This window comes from Platichthys flesus, chromosome 4, assembly GCF_949316205.1.
Source record: "Platichthys flesus chromosome 4, fPlaFle2.1, whole genome shotgun sequence".
NCBI lineage: Eukaryota > Metazoa > Chordata > Actinopteri > Pleuronectiformes > Pleuronectidae > Platichthys > Platichthys flesus.
Window position 1 is genome coordinate 19,085,942 of NC_084948.1, and position 19,202 is coordinate 19,105,143.

General features: G+C 40.8%; 1 protein-coding gene across 2 annotated transcripts; it reads right to left on the bottom strand.

Moving 5' to 3' along the window:
- Positions 1-1,670: 1,670 nt before the first annotated feature.
- On the bottom strand, positions 1,671-18,780 carry smc4 (structural maintenance of chromosomes 4). 2 transcript variants are annotated; one of them, XM_062386752.1, is made up of 24 exons: positions 18,624-18,780; positions 17,030-17,190; positions 15,844-16,034; positions 15,078-15,269; positions 13,847-14,023; positions 11,985-12,149; positions 11,336-11,463; positions 10,955-11,095; positions 10,590-10,740; positions 8,697-8,861; positions 8,368-8,601; positions 8,016-8,201; positions 7,713-7,874; positions 7,358-7,583; positions 6,893-6,969; positions 6,251-6,403; positions 5,977-6,103; positions 5,026-5,215; positions 4,409-4,553; positions 3,887-4,060; positions 3,262-3,444; positions 2,649-2,881; positions 2,376-2,559; positions 1,671-1,964 (listed from the first exon to the last, which is right to left on the bottom strand). In XM_062386752.1, the coding sequence occupies exons 2-24, from the start codon at positions 17,178-17,180 to the stop codon at positions 1,800-1,802; spliced, it is 3,900 nt and encodes a 1,299-aa protein (XP_062242736.1). In that variant the 5' UTR covers positions 17,181-17,190; positions 18,624-18,780; the 3' UTR covers positions 1,671-1,799. The 2 variants fall into 2 exon arrangements, with proteins under 2 accessions (XP_062242736.1, XP_062242737.1); XM_062386753.1 differs by lacking the exon at positions 18,624-18,780 and having other exon boundaries at positions 17,030-17,543.
- Positions 18,781-19,202: the final 422 nt, after the last annotated feature.

Below are 19,202 nucleotides of genomic sequence, written 5' to 3' on the forward strand. Positions count from 1 at the left end.
ATATGTAATTATACTACAGAACAAAAAAGATTGGTGTGGATTGGTTCTTGATCAGAGGGGAATGATATTTAAGTGTAACTTGGTGCAGATCTAAATAAAGTAAAGCTCATTTTCCCCTGCTACTTAGTCTATAGGGTTTTTATATTGTACGGCCTAGGGGGTAGAGTGGTCATTCTCCAACAATAAGGTTGGCAGTTCAATCGCCCCATCTGCGTGCCGAAATGACCGTGGCAAAATACCGAACCCCTAAAATTGGCAGAACCTCAACCACCTATTCATTGCACAATATTACACAAACTGCCAAAAAAATCAATGATCCATGAGGTGTGCAGTTCGCTTTTGCACAGGAAGTAAATAAATTAAACAAATTAAAGTAAGGCCGTACTTATTCACTTGTTTTGGTCATGTGACCGGATCCAGACTTTCTGGAAGGGGGTACACTCTGTAATTCAGGAGGTCACGGGTTAAATATTTTTGCTGACTTCTTCTTTGTGTCTCCTCAGTCATACCCTAGACAATCTCTTTGATGCGGACACCAAATCTCTGTTGATAATTCTTTTATTTCTGGCTAAAAAATGTATTTTGCTGAGGTGGTCAACTCCCCAGGTCCCTACAGTCGACATGTGGATATCACAGATTTCTGCTCTTTTTCCTATTGAGAAGTTGACTCATGACCTCAACCACAAATCAGTCAAGTTTTGGAGGATCTGGGAACCGGTGCATTCCTTCTTACAGAAACCATAACTCAAAAACTTTTCCTGGAAGGGGAGGCCTAACTGCCTTTTATATTTTATTTTCATTTTATTTTGTTTCATTTCATTCATTTTTATACTCAGTGCAACATTTACTTGCCTGTCTCCTGTCATCCTGCTGATTGTGTATACATGTATGTATGTATGTTTGTATGTGTGTATTTATATATATATATATGTATGCATGTATGTATGTATATATGTGTGTGTGTATGTATGTGTATATATATATATATGTATGTGCAAAGATATATATTGCAGTGCTCACTGTTTGTTTGGGGTGGGATTTCTGTTGTTTTGTTGTCTGTCTTGTTTTTCTAAATTTTTGTACTCATAAAACCAATAAAAAGAGTATTAAAAAAAAAATTAAATAAATGAAAAGTAAATTTTCACCACTTTCTAATTTTTATGCAAATTTTGGTAAGAATTTGAGCATGTTAAAGCTCTCAAAAAGCCAGTTTGCCTGAATAATATCCTTACAATTTCAATAGGCCTCACTGTCAGTGCCCGGGCCCTAAATATGGAGAACATTTAAAGGGACTGTTCGGCCTTGGTTGAGGAGTTTCCTCCACCATGACTAAACTCATATGACTAAAATATGAAACCTGCATAAAATTAGGTTGTCAAAGGTTTGAAATTGTAATTTTTAGAAACTATTGCCAAAAAACATCTATATATATACCTGTCAATATATCAGAAGTTTTTATTCCTCCCCAATACCTGCTCCCAAAATTCCATATCTGTGGTTAGCTATAATCTGCAGTCTGCCAGGGGACAAACATTTTAATTAAATTTGAAGAAAAGAATGTTTGAAGTTATAAAATCTCTCAAACCCAAGTTGGAGAAACCTTAACTAAAATATATTGAATTCTTGATATTAGATGTGTTTGGACATGTGAGCAATGAGGAGTACAAGCATTTTCCAGGAAATATTTATTAAGTCAGAAAGTAAGAAAATAGCAGCATTCCTGTGTAAATGAAAAGAAGATACACATATTTACACTTCGGTGAAAGACAAAACCAGTGAAAACATGAGCCAGTTGAGGTTTAAGCAGTGACGGCGTCGTGCTCCTTGAACACGATGGTCTTGGGGTTGATTCCCACGCTCTCGGTGGTGTTGTGAGTCTTGTAGATGCCGATGAGGCGATCTGCGATCTCGAACATGTTGTTCCTCAGAGAGATGATGATGAACTGAGCGTTCTTTGTTTGTTCCTGCAAAGAAAGAGAGAAATGAACTAAAGTTACAGATCTGAAGAGAGATTGTGATTTGGGATTTTCTTCTCAGTTGAGGATTATTTAGTTAAAAACTGCAACAGAGTTGCTGTCAAATAGGGAAGTTAAGAATGAAGCTTAGTCATTGTTACACAACAACGCTGGGTTCTCATGAGTCTGTGATACTGATCAACTCAGCATTTCCTCATATGAACAAGCTAATGTAATTCAATTAAAATACTGTTATCATCCAACAGCAGCTCTGTGTTCATAGGTTTAATGAAGGACATGAACAGTAGGCAGATGCTTGTAAATGATCCTTTCTACTACAAATGTACTTTTATACTTTAGTGAGAGATTTAGAACATAACATGCAACTTGTCGGGCCACATTACACACGGTCATACTCACATAAATGTAACAGGCAACAATGGAGACGTTCTTGAAATCTAGAGCAGCATCTATCTCGTCCATGAAGTAGAGCGGTGTGGGTTTGTAGTGGTGCAGAGCAAACACCAGGGCCAAAGAGCTCAGTGTCTTCTCTCCTCCCGACAGGTTAAAGATCTTCTTCCAGCTCTTCTTTGGGGGACGAACACTAGAAACATCACAAACAATCAGTGTCGAAATCAAAGATGGGATCTTTGACCAGAAAAGAGTCGACAGGAACCTGAAAGGAAAAGCTACCTGAACATGATGCCCTCAGAAAAGGGGTCTAAGCTGTCGACCAGCTCCAGCTCTGCGTCCCCGCCCAGCGTTAGCATCTGGTAGTTTTCCTTCAGCTTGTTTGTGATCATGTTGAATCCGGTCATGAACTCGTTGAGTCGCCGCTTGCGCAGTTCCTCGTAGCCGCGCTTGAACTGGTCCCTCTCGGTCGTGATCTCGTCCAGCTGAGCCACTCGCTGCAGGTACAGCTCCTCCTGGAAACACAACCACACAATGACACTGTTAAATATATCGGCTATATTATGTCTGCATTTGTTAGACAGATTACGCTAAAACTACAATACAGATATTCATGAAATGTTGTGAAGGGATGGGGCATGATCCAATGAAGATCCCGTTAAAATTTGGAATGGATCTGGATTGGGTAAGTCGTGGATTTTTGTTTTTCAACTTTCTTTAACATGGTGAAATAGAGTAGTAGCCTTCTTGTTTTTAACAAAAGCTGAAACACAGTTCCTAACTTTGTTTCTCATCGTCCCTCACTTGTAGTTGCTTATAGCCTCATAATGTTTAATAAATGCTTGAAGTGAATTTACAGTGTTAGAACAGGAAGCCGGTTCTTGTGAGTTCTCACCTTCTTCTTGTATTCCACGATGGCGCCGAGGTTTGGCTTCATCTGAGCGCACTGCGTCTCTGACCTCATCATCTTGTTGATGATGACATTGGGATTAGAGATTTCTTCAAGTTCGGCAGGAGTGAGAACAGGAAGTTCCTCGGCTGGTTTGTCTTCAATCGTGTGAAGGGACAACTTGCTGGCCTGAAGAGCGGAAACGACAATAATTAATCCCAGCAAAAACATAATGAGTTTACCTACACGTCTGTGACAGAAACATCTGTAACTTCCACCTATCTGACAAATAAATCCCATCAAACACCAGTTTACAGGAAATAAAAATATGTATCTAAACATATAATTGATTCAGAAAATCGCAGATTCAAATTCGTGGATGTACTTGACTAATTACACCTGTCAAATTAAAACAAAGCTCCAAAACTGAAATGATAAATCAAAACATCAGTGAATTATTACATTATCTTCATTGTTTTGAAGCATGTTTTCTCTCCACTAGACGTCCAGTCTTACTTTGCTGAGTATATATAGTTTATTTCCTCATAATAACAATTACTTAATAATATATGAACCAATAAAAGCTATAGAGACATAAATACCCCCCCCCCACACTCATTTCCCCTCCCACCTCTTTCTGCCAGTGTTTGATCTTGTTGTTGTGTTCGGTGATGGTCGTCTCGATCTGCTCGACGCGGAGCCGGACGCTGAGGGACTCCTCCTGCAGAGCGTGCTCCTGCTGCTGCAGAGCCTTGATCTCCTTCAGCACCCCCTGATACTGCTCCTGCACCTCGGGGAGCTCCGCCTGGAGGACGAGGGAGAACACAGTGGTGCTCAACTTGATTCAGTGTTCCCTTAAGATTCATTTAGAGTATGTGATTTTACAGAGCTACAGCAAGAAGAGGATACGATATTTATGAGATCAAAGATATAAGTTTATAAAACTGTCACTACTCTAGTGGGAACCACTGGCACACTTGGCCAAATATTCAACAGAGGGTGTTTATCATGCATAGGTGAAATGTATCAGTTTCTTTGGCTTTAAAACCATATTTAAAAAACAGTGTTTCAACAGTTTATTCATGTTGGAGCTTTTCATCAGAGCGTTTTCTCTTTTTCTGTTGAAGCAGGAAAGTGTTTAAAATGTGCAAACCTCCGCCTCCTGACACGCCTTCATGACCTCCCCAGCCTCCTCCTCGAGCTTCTTCAGTTGTTCTGTGAACTCGGCCATGGACTTCCCGTTCTCCTCGAGCTCAAGCTGCACACGACTCACACTCTCCTCACACTTCTTCAGGTTGCTGCAGACAAGACACACAGATATTAAGCCTTGTGTTGTTGTGATTAGTGTGTGTGTGTGTAAAACTGCTGACAGTGACACACTCAGTCATAACGAAAGGGTTATTGAGTGAGTAACGGTGGGTGCTGTGGCCCCCTTTTTTTGTGTGTGTGCAGACACAGGGATTTGCAGTACCCAGCTAGTATAATGGCTCAGTTCATTTATTAACTCCACTGGTCTGAACTGGTTGGACAGTTCAAGAAGCTAAACAGGCCACAGCACCTTCAGCCGTCACTGTGGTTTCACTTCCACAGACTTCAGCCTCTCCTGAGCACAGGATCAATCTTAATGTTCCTGATCCTATCGATTAGACGTCTTACTGATAATCTCAAAGAAAACGATGACTAAACCCGGGAGGTAAAGAAGTTTAGTGGATGTTCCTGTAACCTAATGGGTCTTAGATGCGATGGACACATTGTGCATCAGTTCCTCACCGGTCAGCTGTCTTAATGGCTACTTGGGCCTTGGTGATGGTGGAGGAACAGTCGTCCAGCTCCTTGTTGACCTTGTCAAGCTTGTCCTGCTGAGCCTTTAGCTTGTGGCTGTTGATGTCTACAATCAGGTTGTGGAGCCTCTTCACCTCATTTTCCACTTTTCCAGCTTTACTAGAAGCTGCATCGAAGTCTGAGAGAGCAAGAGGTGGAGTGGAGTGACAGAACACAGAGAGGAACAAAATACAACAGTTAAATTCATGTTAGAGAGTCTAATTAATTCGCAAGAATCTGAAACCATTTTCTGACATGAATTCCAGGAAGAATATTCCAAAGTAGCCTCTGGGTAGAGGAGACAGGAAGCGGATTAATTCTGCTGTGGAAATCCCACATTTATGTTTTCATCAAAATAGTATCGTCAAAAGCTCTTGACTCTCGTTGTCTTTCCAAGTTGACACCATTTGTCGTCGTTCTCTAATGTCCTGCTTCTCTTTTTCATCCTGAGATACTTTAATACTGTTTCGTTTCGAGGTAGAAATGTCATCACTACACCCACTCACTCGCTGGGAATTTTCCTGCTGTATTCCCACATGGACTCACTCCGGACATTTTACTAGGGGGCTGGAAGGAAAAGTTACATAAAATGTCGGCAGCAACGGACACTTGCGTTCTCACATACAGCCCCCACGGAAAATTTCAGGAAAATGTCCAGAGTTCAGTGAATGTCTGAAAGCAGTTTAAGTGGTACAAGTTTAGGTCTATTTAGACACTAAAACTAGTAACAATAAAATAGAAATTTTTGAAAATCAAAAATGTTAATGTCAATGTTATGTTATGTTGAGTGTAATCCTTCCCACAAATTACAACTAATGATTACCCTTGGATTCTATATTATTTTTGATAAACTATGTAACAATCAATATCTCTATTTTGCTTCCTCCAGGAGGATCCCACCTTTCTTGAAAGCATCCTGACTCTTCTCCATCTGCTTCTGCTTGGCCTTGTCCGGGGCAGCTGCGATCACGTTAGCCTCGAGCTCCTTCATCTGACGTTTCAAGTGAGTCTCCTGGTCAGCAAGACTCTGAGAGAAGGAAAAAAGGAAAATTGTCAGTCACACAAAGAAAAGTTTTTATAAATTTAAGTTGGCTGTGAATTGTAGAGTTTATTACTGCGCTCCAGACAAATGAGTAGGACAGGAAAATATTGAATGAAAAGGTATCTTATGTACAGTCATGCTTTTGGCGTATTTTTCCAGGGTGTTCTTCATGTCCCGGAGCTGCGGCCGGAGGCGCTGGATGTTCTCCTCGAGCTGCAGCTTTCTCTCCTGGCAGCCCTGCAGCTTTGACACTTTCTCGCTCAGCTTGCTCTCCATACGATCGAGCTGCAGAGAACACATGAAGATCATCAAGTCTCGAACAAGCTGTGGTGGTTATATGACAGAAAGGCTCGTATTAATCTGGCGTCTTAAAATCACAAGAGCAAAATAAAACCTCAGCTCTCCGAGTTTACAGCAAGAATTATTTATGAAGCTTACTTGAACCACTTGGAGTGGAGCAAATAAAGAGAGCGAATAACAACATAGTTTAACAGAAGTACGAACTAAATGGTCATTTCCAATTGTTAATCTCTAGCTTCTTGGTTTATAATCAACATATTCACAAAATTAACACTCTGATAGACGCAGTAATTAAATGATGCAGTATTTCTCATCTAAAACAAATATAACATCTAATATGCTATCTGAGTTCATGTGTTAACAGATGGATGAGAATTTCAAGAAAAGGTTTAGTTAAAATGTGAATCTGACTGCTTGAACAGTTTTCTACTTCAGGATAAACAACCGGCTCTTAGTTGTGTCTTTTGCCCTCACCTCCTCCTGGGAGACCTCAGTGCCGAGACAAGAGCCCATCCTGCCCTTCATCACTCTTCCTCCTCCAGTCATGGTACCTGTCAATTACACAACGCACCACAGAGATGAAAACATATGTAGAAAGAACTGTATTGAAAGAATTTGAAAGAACTACAACACATGCAGACATCACAAACAAATATTCCACCAAAACATTTCTCTTAAGAAAACCCTATTTTGAAAGTGTGTTAAATGAATGTTAAACATAACAAAGACCTATCAAAATGTATTTAAGACACAGTACATAACTCTTGAAATATTAAGACTTTTTAGAGCCTTAAATTCTGATGATTCAATTTCAGACTTGCAGAAACACTGGGTAAATATTTATAATATTCAAGTAGAAAGTCCAAACTACATGAGAAAATAAAAAAATAAAAAACATGAGCTATGTTTAAATTATGAAAGAAATAGAAAATCACCCACCAGCCATCTCAATGATCTGTCCCCTCAGGGTGACCACTCTCCAGCGCTTGTCCTTCTGGAAGGCCATTCTCGTGGCTTGCTCCATGTCCTGGGCCACCAGCGTGTCCCTGAGGGCAAAGTAGAAAGCTGGAAGCACGCTCTGATCTTTCACTCGCACCATGTCAAAGAGACGAGGACACTCCTCTGGAGTTCGAATGGGAGCCATGTTCCTCTCCCAAGTCTTCATCTGAAAAAAGGGATGGGATGAGAAAGAGTGTGTTACAGAAACCACTAATTGTATTGAATGAATAATTAGTCCAACGGAACCTCTCCAAGTGGTTAAAGAGACTTCTAGACTGAGTAGGATTGCCTTTACCTTGTCGAGACCAATGAAGGTGGCGACCCCAATGTTCTGCTCTTTGAGAAATGTGACACATTTCTGAGCTGTGTCGATGGTATCCACCACAATGTTGTCCAGAGCGCCACAGCTAGAGGAGATAGCCACATCGAACTTCTCTTCTATGGCTCCGAGGTCTCCCTAGAAGCACAAAAAGAGTTCAGAAAAAAACCTACTGTAGGTTTCTGGTTTCTATTCCACATAATGAATCCTTGAAAAAAAAAGATCATTAATGAATTCCCTGCTGAGTAACCCTTTATATTAATATCACTTTTTCTTTACCAATCTTCCAAAGATGCCAGGGATTACGCCCCTCTTCTTCTGCTGCATGAGCGCATCCAGGACCTTTCCTCGACTGCGGTTGGACGACAGAGAACTCTTGGCTTCATCCACCTTCTGCCTCATTTCCCTCACCACTTCTCTGGTGTCATTATCCATCTTCATCAGCTGCTCCAACTCTCCCTCGTCCTGCAGAGAGTGGGAGTAATTCAAGGAAAAGTTCACATAATTTACACCACCTGCTGTGCAGATATATTGAACAGATGTAATGAGTACAAAGGTGTGCGTTGTGGTTTCCAAAACACAAGATGTGATAAAATGCCATCCGAATAGCAATGTTGATATTTGCTTTTACCTTCTTGAGCTCTTGCTCTTTCTCTGGTATCTTGACTTCTAAATCTTTGATGGCAGCGCGGCGCTCCCGCAGAGTGTCAGAGGTGGTTTGGAGAGTTTGCTTGGCCGTGTTGAGCTGTGTCAAAGCTGTGTTGTGACGGCTAAGGTAGATGTCGAGTTCCGATTGAGCAATGTCCATACGGGAACGGGTCTCATTTACAGCCTTACTGAGTTCCATCAGTTCTTTCTCTTTGGTCTTGAGAATACAAGACGAGAGGTAGGGTTAGAAAACATTTTGTATCCTAAGTCAAACAAAGATTGCAACAAACTATTATTAGGGAGCACACACACCTCTTTGTCCTGCTGCAAGCCACTGGTCTCTTCTTTCAGACTCTCCATGACCTCCTTAAGTTTTTCCTCTTGTTTCACCTTCTGCTTCTCCAGCTCTTCCTTGCTAACAGTTGCCTCAGAGATGGCCTTTTCACTGCTGGCTGGTACACCGCGCACTTCCTCCAGCTGAAAGACGAGCCAGACAGCAGAACGTACAAAAACAGATGAGATGTGTTGGCGTCTAAGCAACAACGGCTACACCTGTTAAAACTGGAAACAGTACATTAATTAACACTGCTACCAACCACGGACCTATAGAACTTTGCCTCTTGAACTACATGAGTGTCTTGTTCTGACACAAGAGGTAGACAGTAACTACACTAAAGGTTTCATACCAGTGTCAGTTATGAGCAACTGTGGTACACATTCAGAAGCAGGCCAAAACACACAACTGTAATCAACTATAAACATACATTCAGGACTGAGCGAGCCCTGGTTAAGACTGGCACAACAGTCTGCTGCTTGGCAGGGCTGAAACAAGGCAAGGAGTGGTGTGTGTGTGTGTGTTTTCTATGTTTTGTAGGGTTAACTGTGGGTGAAACGTGAATGTGGCTGTTGGGAGTGTTACACAAGCCAGGCCATAGTTGACTACCACACAGTAGAACACTGCTCCCCAGAGGTCTGCCTGCCTCTGCCCAGCCCCCCCTCAGACCAAGACATTTCCAGAGCACAGTCATTGTAGGTGGAGCACATGTGCTTTTAGAGCAGGGGAGATGATGAGAGGATATATCCACAGTTATGAGGGAACTCTTAACTTGAGGTTTGTGTGAAAACAGTTCTCAGTAAGTGCACAAATTAGAGAAACATTAGTTTAGGAGTTAGGGACATTGTTAAGATTGAAACCGAGTATACACACACACACACACACACACACACACACACACACACACACACACACACACACACACACACACACACACACACACACACACACACACACACACACACACACACACACACACACACACACACACACACACACACACACACACACACACACACACACACACACACACACACACACACACACACACACACACACACACACACTGCGTTACTTGACAGCCCCCTAGTGGCTAGTTTAGGTGTCTGGCCTTCCTGTCATGAAATTGGACAGATGATGAAATTTGATCATTTTATTTCTCTCTGGATGATGTCAATTACTTTAGAGAAAGCACAGGGATAATAAATATTTTTAAGCTAAAGCAGTTTGTACACAAGCCTACAAATGGCACAACATGATTTTCCATGTTAGTAGCAATGTACACTTGTTCTGTATGAAGACTCAGGGCTATCTTGCAGAATGTCAGTTACATTTATCTGGAATAGATTCTATCCAAAACACAAGAAGGAAAAGGCTAGGAACAATTTTAAGTTCTCTGCATGCTCTATAGGGAATCGATTAATATATCAAATAATGCTTATTGTACTTTAAATGGGTAGATAACGTCAAATTTACCCCATAAAATGTGATTGCAAAATAAACATGGCACAGATGAGCTCAAATGTAGTTATTGTTAACTGCATTTCATTTGTATGCTGTCTTGACCATATGTTTCTTGATCCTCAAAACAACAGCCTTTGTGTTTTCTTTGAGAGCTTGATATTAAATTTGACCTGCCTCTGTTACTTATTTGGACATGACCTGGACCTGTATCACAAATTATCAAATAGGTTTATGAAAAAAGATTTTGCTAAACATTTGCTCTCCTAACAAGTGTGGTTGTTACTCTGAACACAGAGTGTTTCCACTGTGATCTGTCAAAGTTAAATAAGTGAAAACCAGAGTAACCAAATCAAATTAAGTTGTAGAACTGTGTGTAATAGTGGACTGCAGATTAAAGGCCAACACACCTTTTCCTTGTCCTTTTCCAGCTGCTTCTGCAGTTTCTTGTTCTTGCTCTTGGAGTGTTTAATCTTCTCACGCACTTCAACATCCTGCAGGTCCAGCTGGGTGAACTTCTCCTTCTGGGTCTCAATGTACTTGTTGAGCTTATTTTGTTTCCTGGAGGAGGAACGGCATTTTCACTAAGTACATTGATTCAAATCAGTCCAGTGGGGCTTATCTGAAATAGCAAATAAACTATGACATTTCCCAAAACGGTATAAAATGTTACATACATACAAATTATGGGTACAACTTGCTTTTGCAAAATGATTCAAATTAGATGGTAAGCATTTTATTGGTAGATAAAAGGGAAGAATCAAAAATGTCTTACTTCTCCACATTTTTTAGCTCTTGGTTCATATTCTCTGTCTCCTTTGAAATCTTAGTATTTTTCTCAGTGAGTTCCTTTGTGTCCTCCAGGATCTTCTGCTTTTCCTGCTCTTTGTCCACTACACGCTTGTGCAGATCATGACTAATGGCAAAGAGATGTATCAGAGAAAAAACAGTGAGATATAAAACTTCAATATAAAACTACATATAAAAGAAAGGCCTCTGGAATCCAACACCAGAAAAGAGTTGTGCTTATGAAGATCACAACAATTAATATATTTTTTCCTTTTATGCTACTGTTGGATCTACATTAATTTTATGAGGTTATTATATTGTTAAATTCATCATGTACAGAGCAGAGAGATTATGCTGGTGCACTCACATATAATATTGGCTAAGCTGACTCTTGAGTTTGAAAATGTCATTCTCCAGAGTGAGGAACTCCACAGCTTTGTTTCTTTCTCCCTCCAATGCATTCTTCTCCTTTTCCACGAGCTTCACTCGGTTTAGCTAGAACAGTGAACAAATTACAAACCTTATTATCAGGTGAAAAAACAATCATAATTTATAAACATTAGTCCCATCTTAAAATTTTTTTAAATATAAAGTGATACCATTATAAAAGCTACTAGTGATTTTCCCCCTAATTTTGTATTCCCAATATAACTCTGTACCTTGTTACTTTACAGTAACAATAGTATAATAAAATGAAAGTAAAATAAAAATAAAATAGTATCATACTAAGACAGCGTTATCTTCAGAGGTACATGTCCACGCACTAAAGGTTTCTTAAGAAAATCAATGAATCATGCCTCGGACAGTTAGCTACGTCAAGAACCAAGTTATATTAAATGGTGCAGTTACATGATAACAAAATCGTATCATTTCCATCACAGATTATTGGCATCAAAAACATTCAAACCCATCCTCACACAAAAGAAAACATCTTCAAACTCTAAAATCTTAATTTGCACTTGTACAGTAGGTCAGCTTCTGAATGTGTGAGCAGATCTTGTATGAGTGTAAGTCACCTTCTCTCCCCTCTGCTCATTGAGCAGCTCAATGCGACGGGCCAGGGTTTGGATAGGCTCCTTCAGGCGGCAGGAGCCAATAATGTCCTCCAGGTACTCCAGCATGCCCTCATCATGCTCGGTCTGACCTTTAGGCTTCATCATAGCAATCTGCTCCACCTCACCCTAAGTACAGTCCAGACCCAACAGACATACATGTCATACATAGTCATTCATAGAAAACACAGAGCTGCACACACAGTCATGTACTTTGTACCACAAATTTTTTTCTACTGGTACACTCTGACTACAACATAAAATTTCTGCAGCACAGAGAAAGTAAGACAACAAAAGGATTGATTACAAATTTAAAATACAACAAACACTCCATCCCAAAAATATATTAGCTATGATTTCATCTGATAAATAAGTAAAAAGTGTATATGTGTTAAAATTACATTGGCAAAATTTGAAGTGATTTAATACAAACACTTTGATGGCCTGTTAATTTTGACCTATTGGGAGCTTCACCATATATACTGTACATGTATACTTTGGCCCCAAGTCAGAGAAAACTCTCTTGTGTAATTTTATTTGTCTGAACATGTGTTCATTTTAATTTTTTTGTAAGGCTGGCTTAGAATAATATTCTAAGTTTCAACTTAAAAAGAAATAAAATCGTGATATGCCAAATTATTTTTCATTTATGTGTTAGGGAAAAAGCGGCTCACATATTATATTTATGTACGAAAGAAAGGAGAAGCCAGTAGAGGAGAGTAAGGGGCAGTCCCACGTCATCCACTGCTCTGACCAGTTCACAAAATAGACAGCTTCCCCTCAGACAGAGGCCTAGAAAAGTGACCTTGGAGAAGCTTCTTCCCATAGACATGCAGCCATTTCATGGACAGATAGCTGAAACTCTTAACATCCAGCGAGAGGGAGATGGAACATGCACACACACTCACAAAAAAAGTGCAGCAGGATACATGTAATCAACCAGCTAACCACAAAACCACAGTAGAGGATATAAACTTTGTGTTCACCTGAAACTAACACGTACTGTAAAAAAAATAATAAAAATGTAGGAAATACGGCAACAAGGATTTAATCAGCCGTTGGTTTTGCTGACATGAGTCATCCCCCCCGTAAACCTTGGGTTAATCAGTAATAATGGGTCGGTCACACACATATAATACAATCAGATGGGGTAGGAATGTAACAATTGACTTGGTTCAAACTCAGTGCAACGCCATGCTAAATACAAATAATAAAAAAAAAAAATTGTATAAGAAAAATGATATGAAACTATGCAAAAATGCATACAATTCAGTGGAGGCAAAAAAAAGCTGAACCAATATAAAAGCCATGGTAATGAAGGGTGCTTGATCCGGCCACACTGAAGCAGCACTGCCAATATTGGGGTTGGGGTCTATTCTCACGCCAATATTTACGTGCTGCTAAAGCGTGGCAGGTAGATGGGAAAAGGAGGGAAAGGGAGATCCAACCTATCCTCACCGGTAGGTCAACCTAATCACAGAACCCTGCCTCTATAAAAACTATAGCTCTTCATGTCCAGGTCCATGTAGGGGTCAATTTGAATAATTTTCCTTAAAATTCTAAAGCAGCAAATTATGGTTCGCAACTTTTCCACATCGTTTCAAACCATGATGCGCTGCTATAGCAGTCTAAGGGATAGCAGAGGGCACATCCTCTCTTTTCTAATTCCAGTGCAACAGGTTATTCCCATAGAGAAACATGGCTTTAAGATAGCTGTGAAAACATTTGTCTAAAACAGAACTGGGACATGGGCAGAGGGTGAAGAAAAGGTAATCTGACAGAATGAGATTGTCACAGCAGGAATTTACATAGAAAAATTGAATTACCTGTAAGATCAGAAATCTGTTGTGGTCTAGGTCAATACCGTGGCCTCGGAGTAAAGCCCCCACTTCTTTAAATGTGGCTTTCTTGCCATTGATATGGTAGGTTGAGGAATTGTCTTTGTTGGCAGTCCTGGAAACATAGAACTTGCTGTTGGGAATAACTTCGTAGTCATCTCCTTCCTGGCTCAGAGGGGGGAGGGGTAGAAGACACAGCAGCTTAGAGCAGAACAGTTCAGAAGAAACTCAAACAACTCCACACATCAACTGATAACACTCATAATACTGAAAAATCTACAGAGGGGGTTAGAGAAAAACAGCCCTCCTAAAAAAGTATTTCAAAAAGGTTTTTGTTTAAAAAGCACAGAACAGATTTAGACAAACTACACTGACATGTAAAAAAAATATAAAAAATCTACACATATCAATAATGGAGTGTTTTCTATCTTATTACATTTACTAAATGTAAAAACATGTTAGAAAGATGAGATTATTCATACCATGGAAAAATATGCATGAAATTTATTGATTTAGAACAAAGTCTATTTGAAGTATTTGAGGTGTGTACACCACTTCATAAAAAAAAAATTAGGTTTCAGAAAAGCAAGATTTTGGCACCAGTGAAGTTGACAAAATTATGCCATTAGTATAACAACTTAATTTTAATTTTCTGTGAACTAGTGTATTCAAACTGAAAGGTTTAGATAAATTTAACTGAGGTCAAAGCTACACTTACACCCATGGTGGCAGATCAAGTATAGAAACAAATTTAACTCAAATTGTCTAAAATGCACATAGTTTAAGATATTCTGTGATCTGAGCAATATACTAAAATTATCTCTTAATAAAAACACCCTGTTTATTGACTTTTCACAATACAATAAAATAACTAGAACCAAGTGCCTACATGGTGTATTAAAAAAATTATAAAAAAATAACCAGATCAATTCGAGCACATTATGAATTGGTTATGGCTCACATGGGTGTTAGTTGTAACTTTCATGACATATTTGAATCATGTTTTAGTCATTAGAGTAATACCTGAATAGTAATAGCATCTAAAGAGCACTGAGGGGGAAAAAAAATATCAAAAAAATTCCAGAAAAATATATATTCACCAGACATGATTTCTAATTGCTCCTCTTCTGTATCTACTGTATGTTGATTAATTTAGAAGAGGTCAGAGTGGGTGCAGTGTGTATCTCTGACTCAGAGATATATATATATATATATATACCTTATCAGTGATCTTTTGAAAATGCACCTCCACAGTACAGCTTTGCACATCTTTGTGTTTATCAGAGCTGTGAATCATCACCGAGAGCTTTTTCGATCTGATCTTTTGAGCTCTGTATCCAAACACAAAGAGCATTGAGTCTATCACATTGGACTTCCCACTGCCATTCGGACCAATGATGCAGGAAAAGCGCTGGGAGAAAGGAAAGAGTGAATTATTTAAAAAAAATATATATAAAATATTATCATACAAAAATATATTGCAATCACACACAAAATCTGTAAATGACATTATTAGAATTATATACTAACATTTTAGCATAGTAAGATTGTGACAGCTAATGTAGTGTGAGTGGGTGTAGTTAAGGTTTGCTTTTATAAACCTACACTTGCACAGCTGTGAGGAGAGCAGAAATAGGTGAAAAGACAGACTTTTAAAGAAAGTCTCGATTTAGGGGAAATGTCAGCACACCATTATATCACTGCCCTTTGTAAGTTACATTCACTAAATCAAAATGGAGGAGTGTGACTTGTTCCACTGGGAATCCTTTTAACTTACTACATGTTACACTAAACTACTAACAATTATTTTATACTTTTTCAGTCTTCCACTACTCAATGAAACAGCATGTTTACAACTGCATCAAATAAAAAATTTGAGACAAATAAAATGGAAGAAACACTGCAAGATGATGTCAAGTCTGTAAACACACTAACAAAGTGTTTCCCCACGCAGGGTTTACATTTGTAAGTAACTTCGGTCGTACCTTGTGAAAAGGCCCCAGAATCTGCTCGCCTGCGTACGATTTAAAGTTGCGATTGACTAAATGTGTTATCATCAGGCGAGGAGCGCCCGGTTCATTGGTCATTGCTGGGGGCGGGGGTGGAGGGATGCTGCCGAGAATCTCCTCCAAACCTCGATTATCCGCCGCCTCGACAGCCGCACCGAGAGACGGATCTGTGGCATGAAGGGGGAAAAAAAAGTCAAGCAAAACTTTTATTCCCCTGTGCGAGAGGTTTCAGGTGGAGGGGACAGTGGTGCATGGGGGAGGGGTGGAGGAGCAGGCAAAAAACAAACAAACAAAAACACAGGCAGCGAAGCAAGTTGAGAGAAGCAGTCACATCACCACTCCCGAGAAAGTTGACAGGGGTTATTTCTTCTTTGTTCTGAAAACACGAGCCAACCCCCCCCCCCCCCCCCCCCTTCAGAAAAAGGCAGAATTCTACCATGGCCGCGTATGACGAGGGCACATTATTATACAAACGCAATCCACGAGAAGCGTTCATACGTGAGAGTGGATGCGCCACATTCATTCCGTCGATCGCGGAGAAGTAAAGTGTGAATTTCCACCAGCAACGTCACATTTTCACTCGTGCTCAAAACACACACACATGGAAAATCCTGTTTTGTGATTCTAAATGAAGAACGCAAAAAAAGCCCGACGTGTGTTGCCATCACACCGAGCCACAGCGACCTGTCCAAGACCTATTGTGCTCACATATGCATAAACAAGCGAAGGGAGGGGGGGGGGATGCTTGTAAATTAAATACTTAGCATTTCGCCATATCACACATCACTGGAAACCAATATGCATCACAAGCGTCCCATTCAAATTACATAATATCAAGTTATAAGAACAAAGTCAAACACCCTGTTTTGATCAACTATATGAAAACACGGAATAAATCACCCCGTTCGTTGAGGAGATCCGAGGACGAAGTGCACTCGACGAAATCAACTCAAAAATCATGAGATGTTTATTGATGGCAGGCACTGTAGAAAAATATACATCAGCCATTGTAACTACGTGTTGAGATCTAAGCAAGAGAAAAAAAGGCTCCACAGCTGTGCCAATTGGCAAAAACCAGCAAGTACAGCAACGCACGCAAACGCCATTGAGTGAACACAACTTATTTAGATTCACAGACACCAAAACAGCCTTTGTTACTTGCCAGTGGTCGGCGGTGCCTCCTCTTGGCCATTGGAGCTGGTTGCTTGTGGGGGTACATCCAGCTCGTCCTCGGAGTCATCCCGGGGCTGCGACCCTTTCCCTCTGGGCTTGGCGGAGGCAGTGGAGGAGCCCTTTGCCGTTTTAGATGGCATGGTTTGAAATCTGAATGGGTCATTGGTGGAAAAGAGGGAATATCCATGAGTGGGTTTCGTGCCTGTCAATCTCCAGACTTTTTTTTTTGTTGGTCGGTCACACACGCAGCTCCCCTGTTGTCAGGCTTTAATCATCACCCCAGTCAGATCTGACTACCGCCCATCTTCAGGGGACTCCGCAGATTCTTCTCTTTCTTTTTTCATCAAGTAACGCAGTTGTTCCACTAATAGATAACAACATGGATACAAGTGGGCACGACCTGAACTAAGTGGGTTAGTAAAAAGCCTTTCGCCCTGAGGAGATGTGGTGATTGGAGAGAATAAGACGCTATTATAACCCCAGATAAGTTTTTAATTATTAATGGCCTCCTCCTGCGTTTCAATAACCTCGTGGACCCTAATGTGGGATTTGAAAAAAAAGGGCTGAACGTATAATAATAATCCTTGCGATGTTGTGAAATCGTGAAAATAAGATTAACGCAAACTGTAAAACAAATGGCAGGAATATGCGATTGATTAAATAAAGTCGTCGCAGCTCTGCCTCACGTTATCTTAAAAGAATAGACGCATCTGAACGGACTCGGTGGCAAAGACGCAACATCCTAAAAGCATCGAAGTGAAAAAGTGACACCGAGATCAGCTCCCATCCTCTCTTCTTCTTCTTCTTACGCTGGGGGCGGAGGTGCAGGCGACGCAACGTAACTCGCTAGCTGGTGGGAGAGCGCGTTCAAACTGTATCCTCACTGTAACTGCGGCGTCGCAATAACACGGATATTAACCGCGTTAATACGTGGGCGCCGCTAGCTTGACCCCCGCCTCCTCCCCTACCCAACCCCCGGATTGAAATAAACAACTTTGCCACGTTACTGCGCAATTTCCACCATTTTTCCAGCGTTAAGATAAAGTTAGCCGCCGTAGCTAGCGATCTCCAGGGTTGAGTTGCGCAGCGAGGCTAAAGCTAACGTAGCCGCTAGCTTTGACTGGCGAACTTATCGGTGGAGGTGTAACGTCAATGGCAAAGCTGCCCGGTCAAAGTTAGCTTTATCCGAGTTGAACTGAGTGTTTAACTCCGCGCGAGCTCAAAGCCAAAGAAGTGGTACGTTAACCAGACTCGAGGCGCTGTGGTGAAAAAGTTGAACGCCCATCTTCAGCATTAACACGAGCTGAGACTACTGCGTGTTACTGTAAAGAGCGTCTCTGGAAAAAAGGCGAACGCTGCATGAAATGTACAATAAGTCGTAAAAGCCATGACTCTCATTCCACTCGGGAGTATCATTAAAGTTGGCCAGCACTTCTCCCACCGTATCTAATGTTAAAACGCAAGTTATTAAGTCCTGTTAAGGTTAAGTCCGATTTGAAACTAATGCAACGTACTTCAGCAAATAGACGGAACCCAGCCACCAACTCTTTGCAAAAAAAAAAAAATTAAGCTTTTCTTTGTACCTTCTACAAAATGCACGCAGTCCGCCAAAAGTCTGCCTTCCCGAGCCGGATCGCAAAATAAAAAGCGTCCTCGAATCCGAAATTCGGCCGAAAATAATCCTCAGAAAATCAGCCCCGTGTCATCCCCGAGTCGCTGCCCTGCTCGAAAAGCTCCGACTTGTAAATGGCGCCTAAACTGCAGCGTCGAACCAGATTCGTTAGAAACTGACGCAAGGCACCACGGACCGTTCAGAGGGCAGGGGCAAAAAACACGAGATTCAAAAAAAGGGGGACGCAGCCAACTTCCGCCTCGCGCCGATCGACCCGGCGAAGCGACGAGGAAGAGGAACGAAGAAGAACGAGAGAAATAAAACAAAAAACAACACACACACACGGAAATCAGAAGCACAATTCTTCACGTGGTTTTATATCGAGGGAGATTATTGTCAAATTTCAAAGTCTAATGTTTCTTACGTGTTGAAACGGTTGCCTAGGTTACAGCAGAGCAAAGTCCCCGCCCCCCCCCTCGCGAACAGCTCCAGGAAATAAAGTTCGATTATTGTTCATATTCGTTTGTTTTGAGTTTAACAATTCATCTTT

Bases quoted from the DNA above. Each gene is read 5' to 3' on its own strand.
- smc4 (XM_062386752.1), bottom strand. From the start codon at position 17,180: ATGCCATCTAAAACGGCAAAGGGCTCCTCCACTGCCTCCGCCAAGCCC. The intron at 8,202-8,367 runs GTAAAAGCAAAT...CACTCTCTGCAG, and splicing joins AAGAGCAAGAGCTCAAGAAG to GACGAGGGAGAGTTGGAGCA. The intron at 6,404-6,892 runs GTGAGGGCAAAA...TGTTCTCTGCAG, and splicing joins CTGAGGTCTCCCAGGAGGAG to CTCGATCGTATGGAGAGCAA.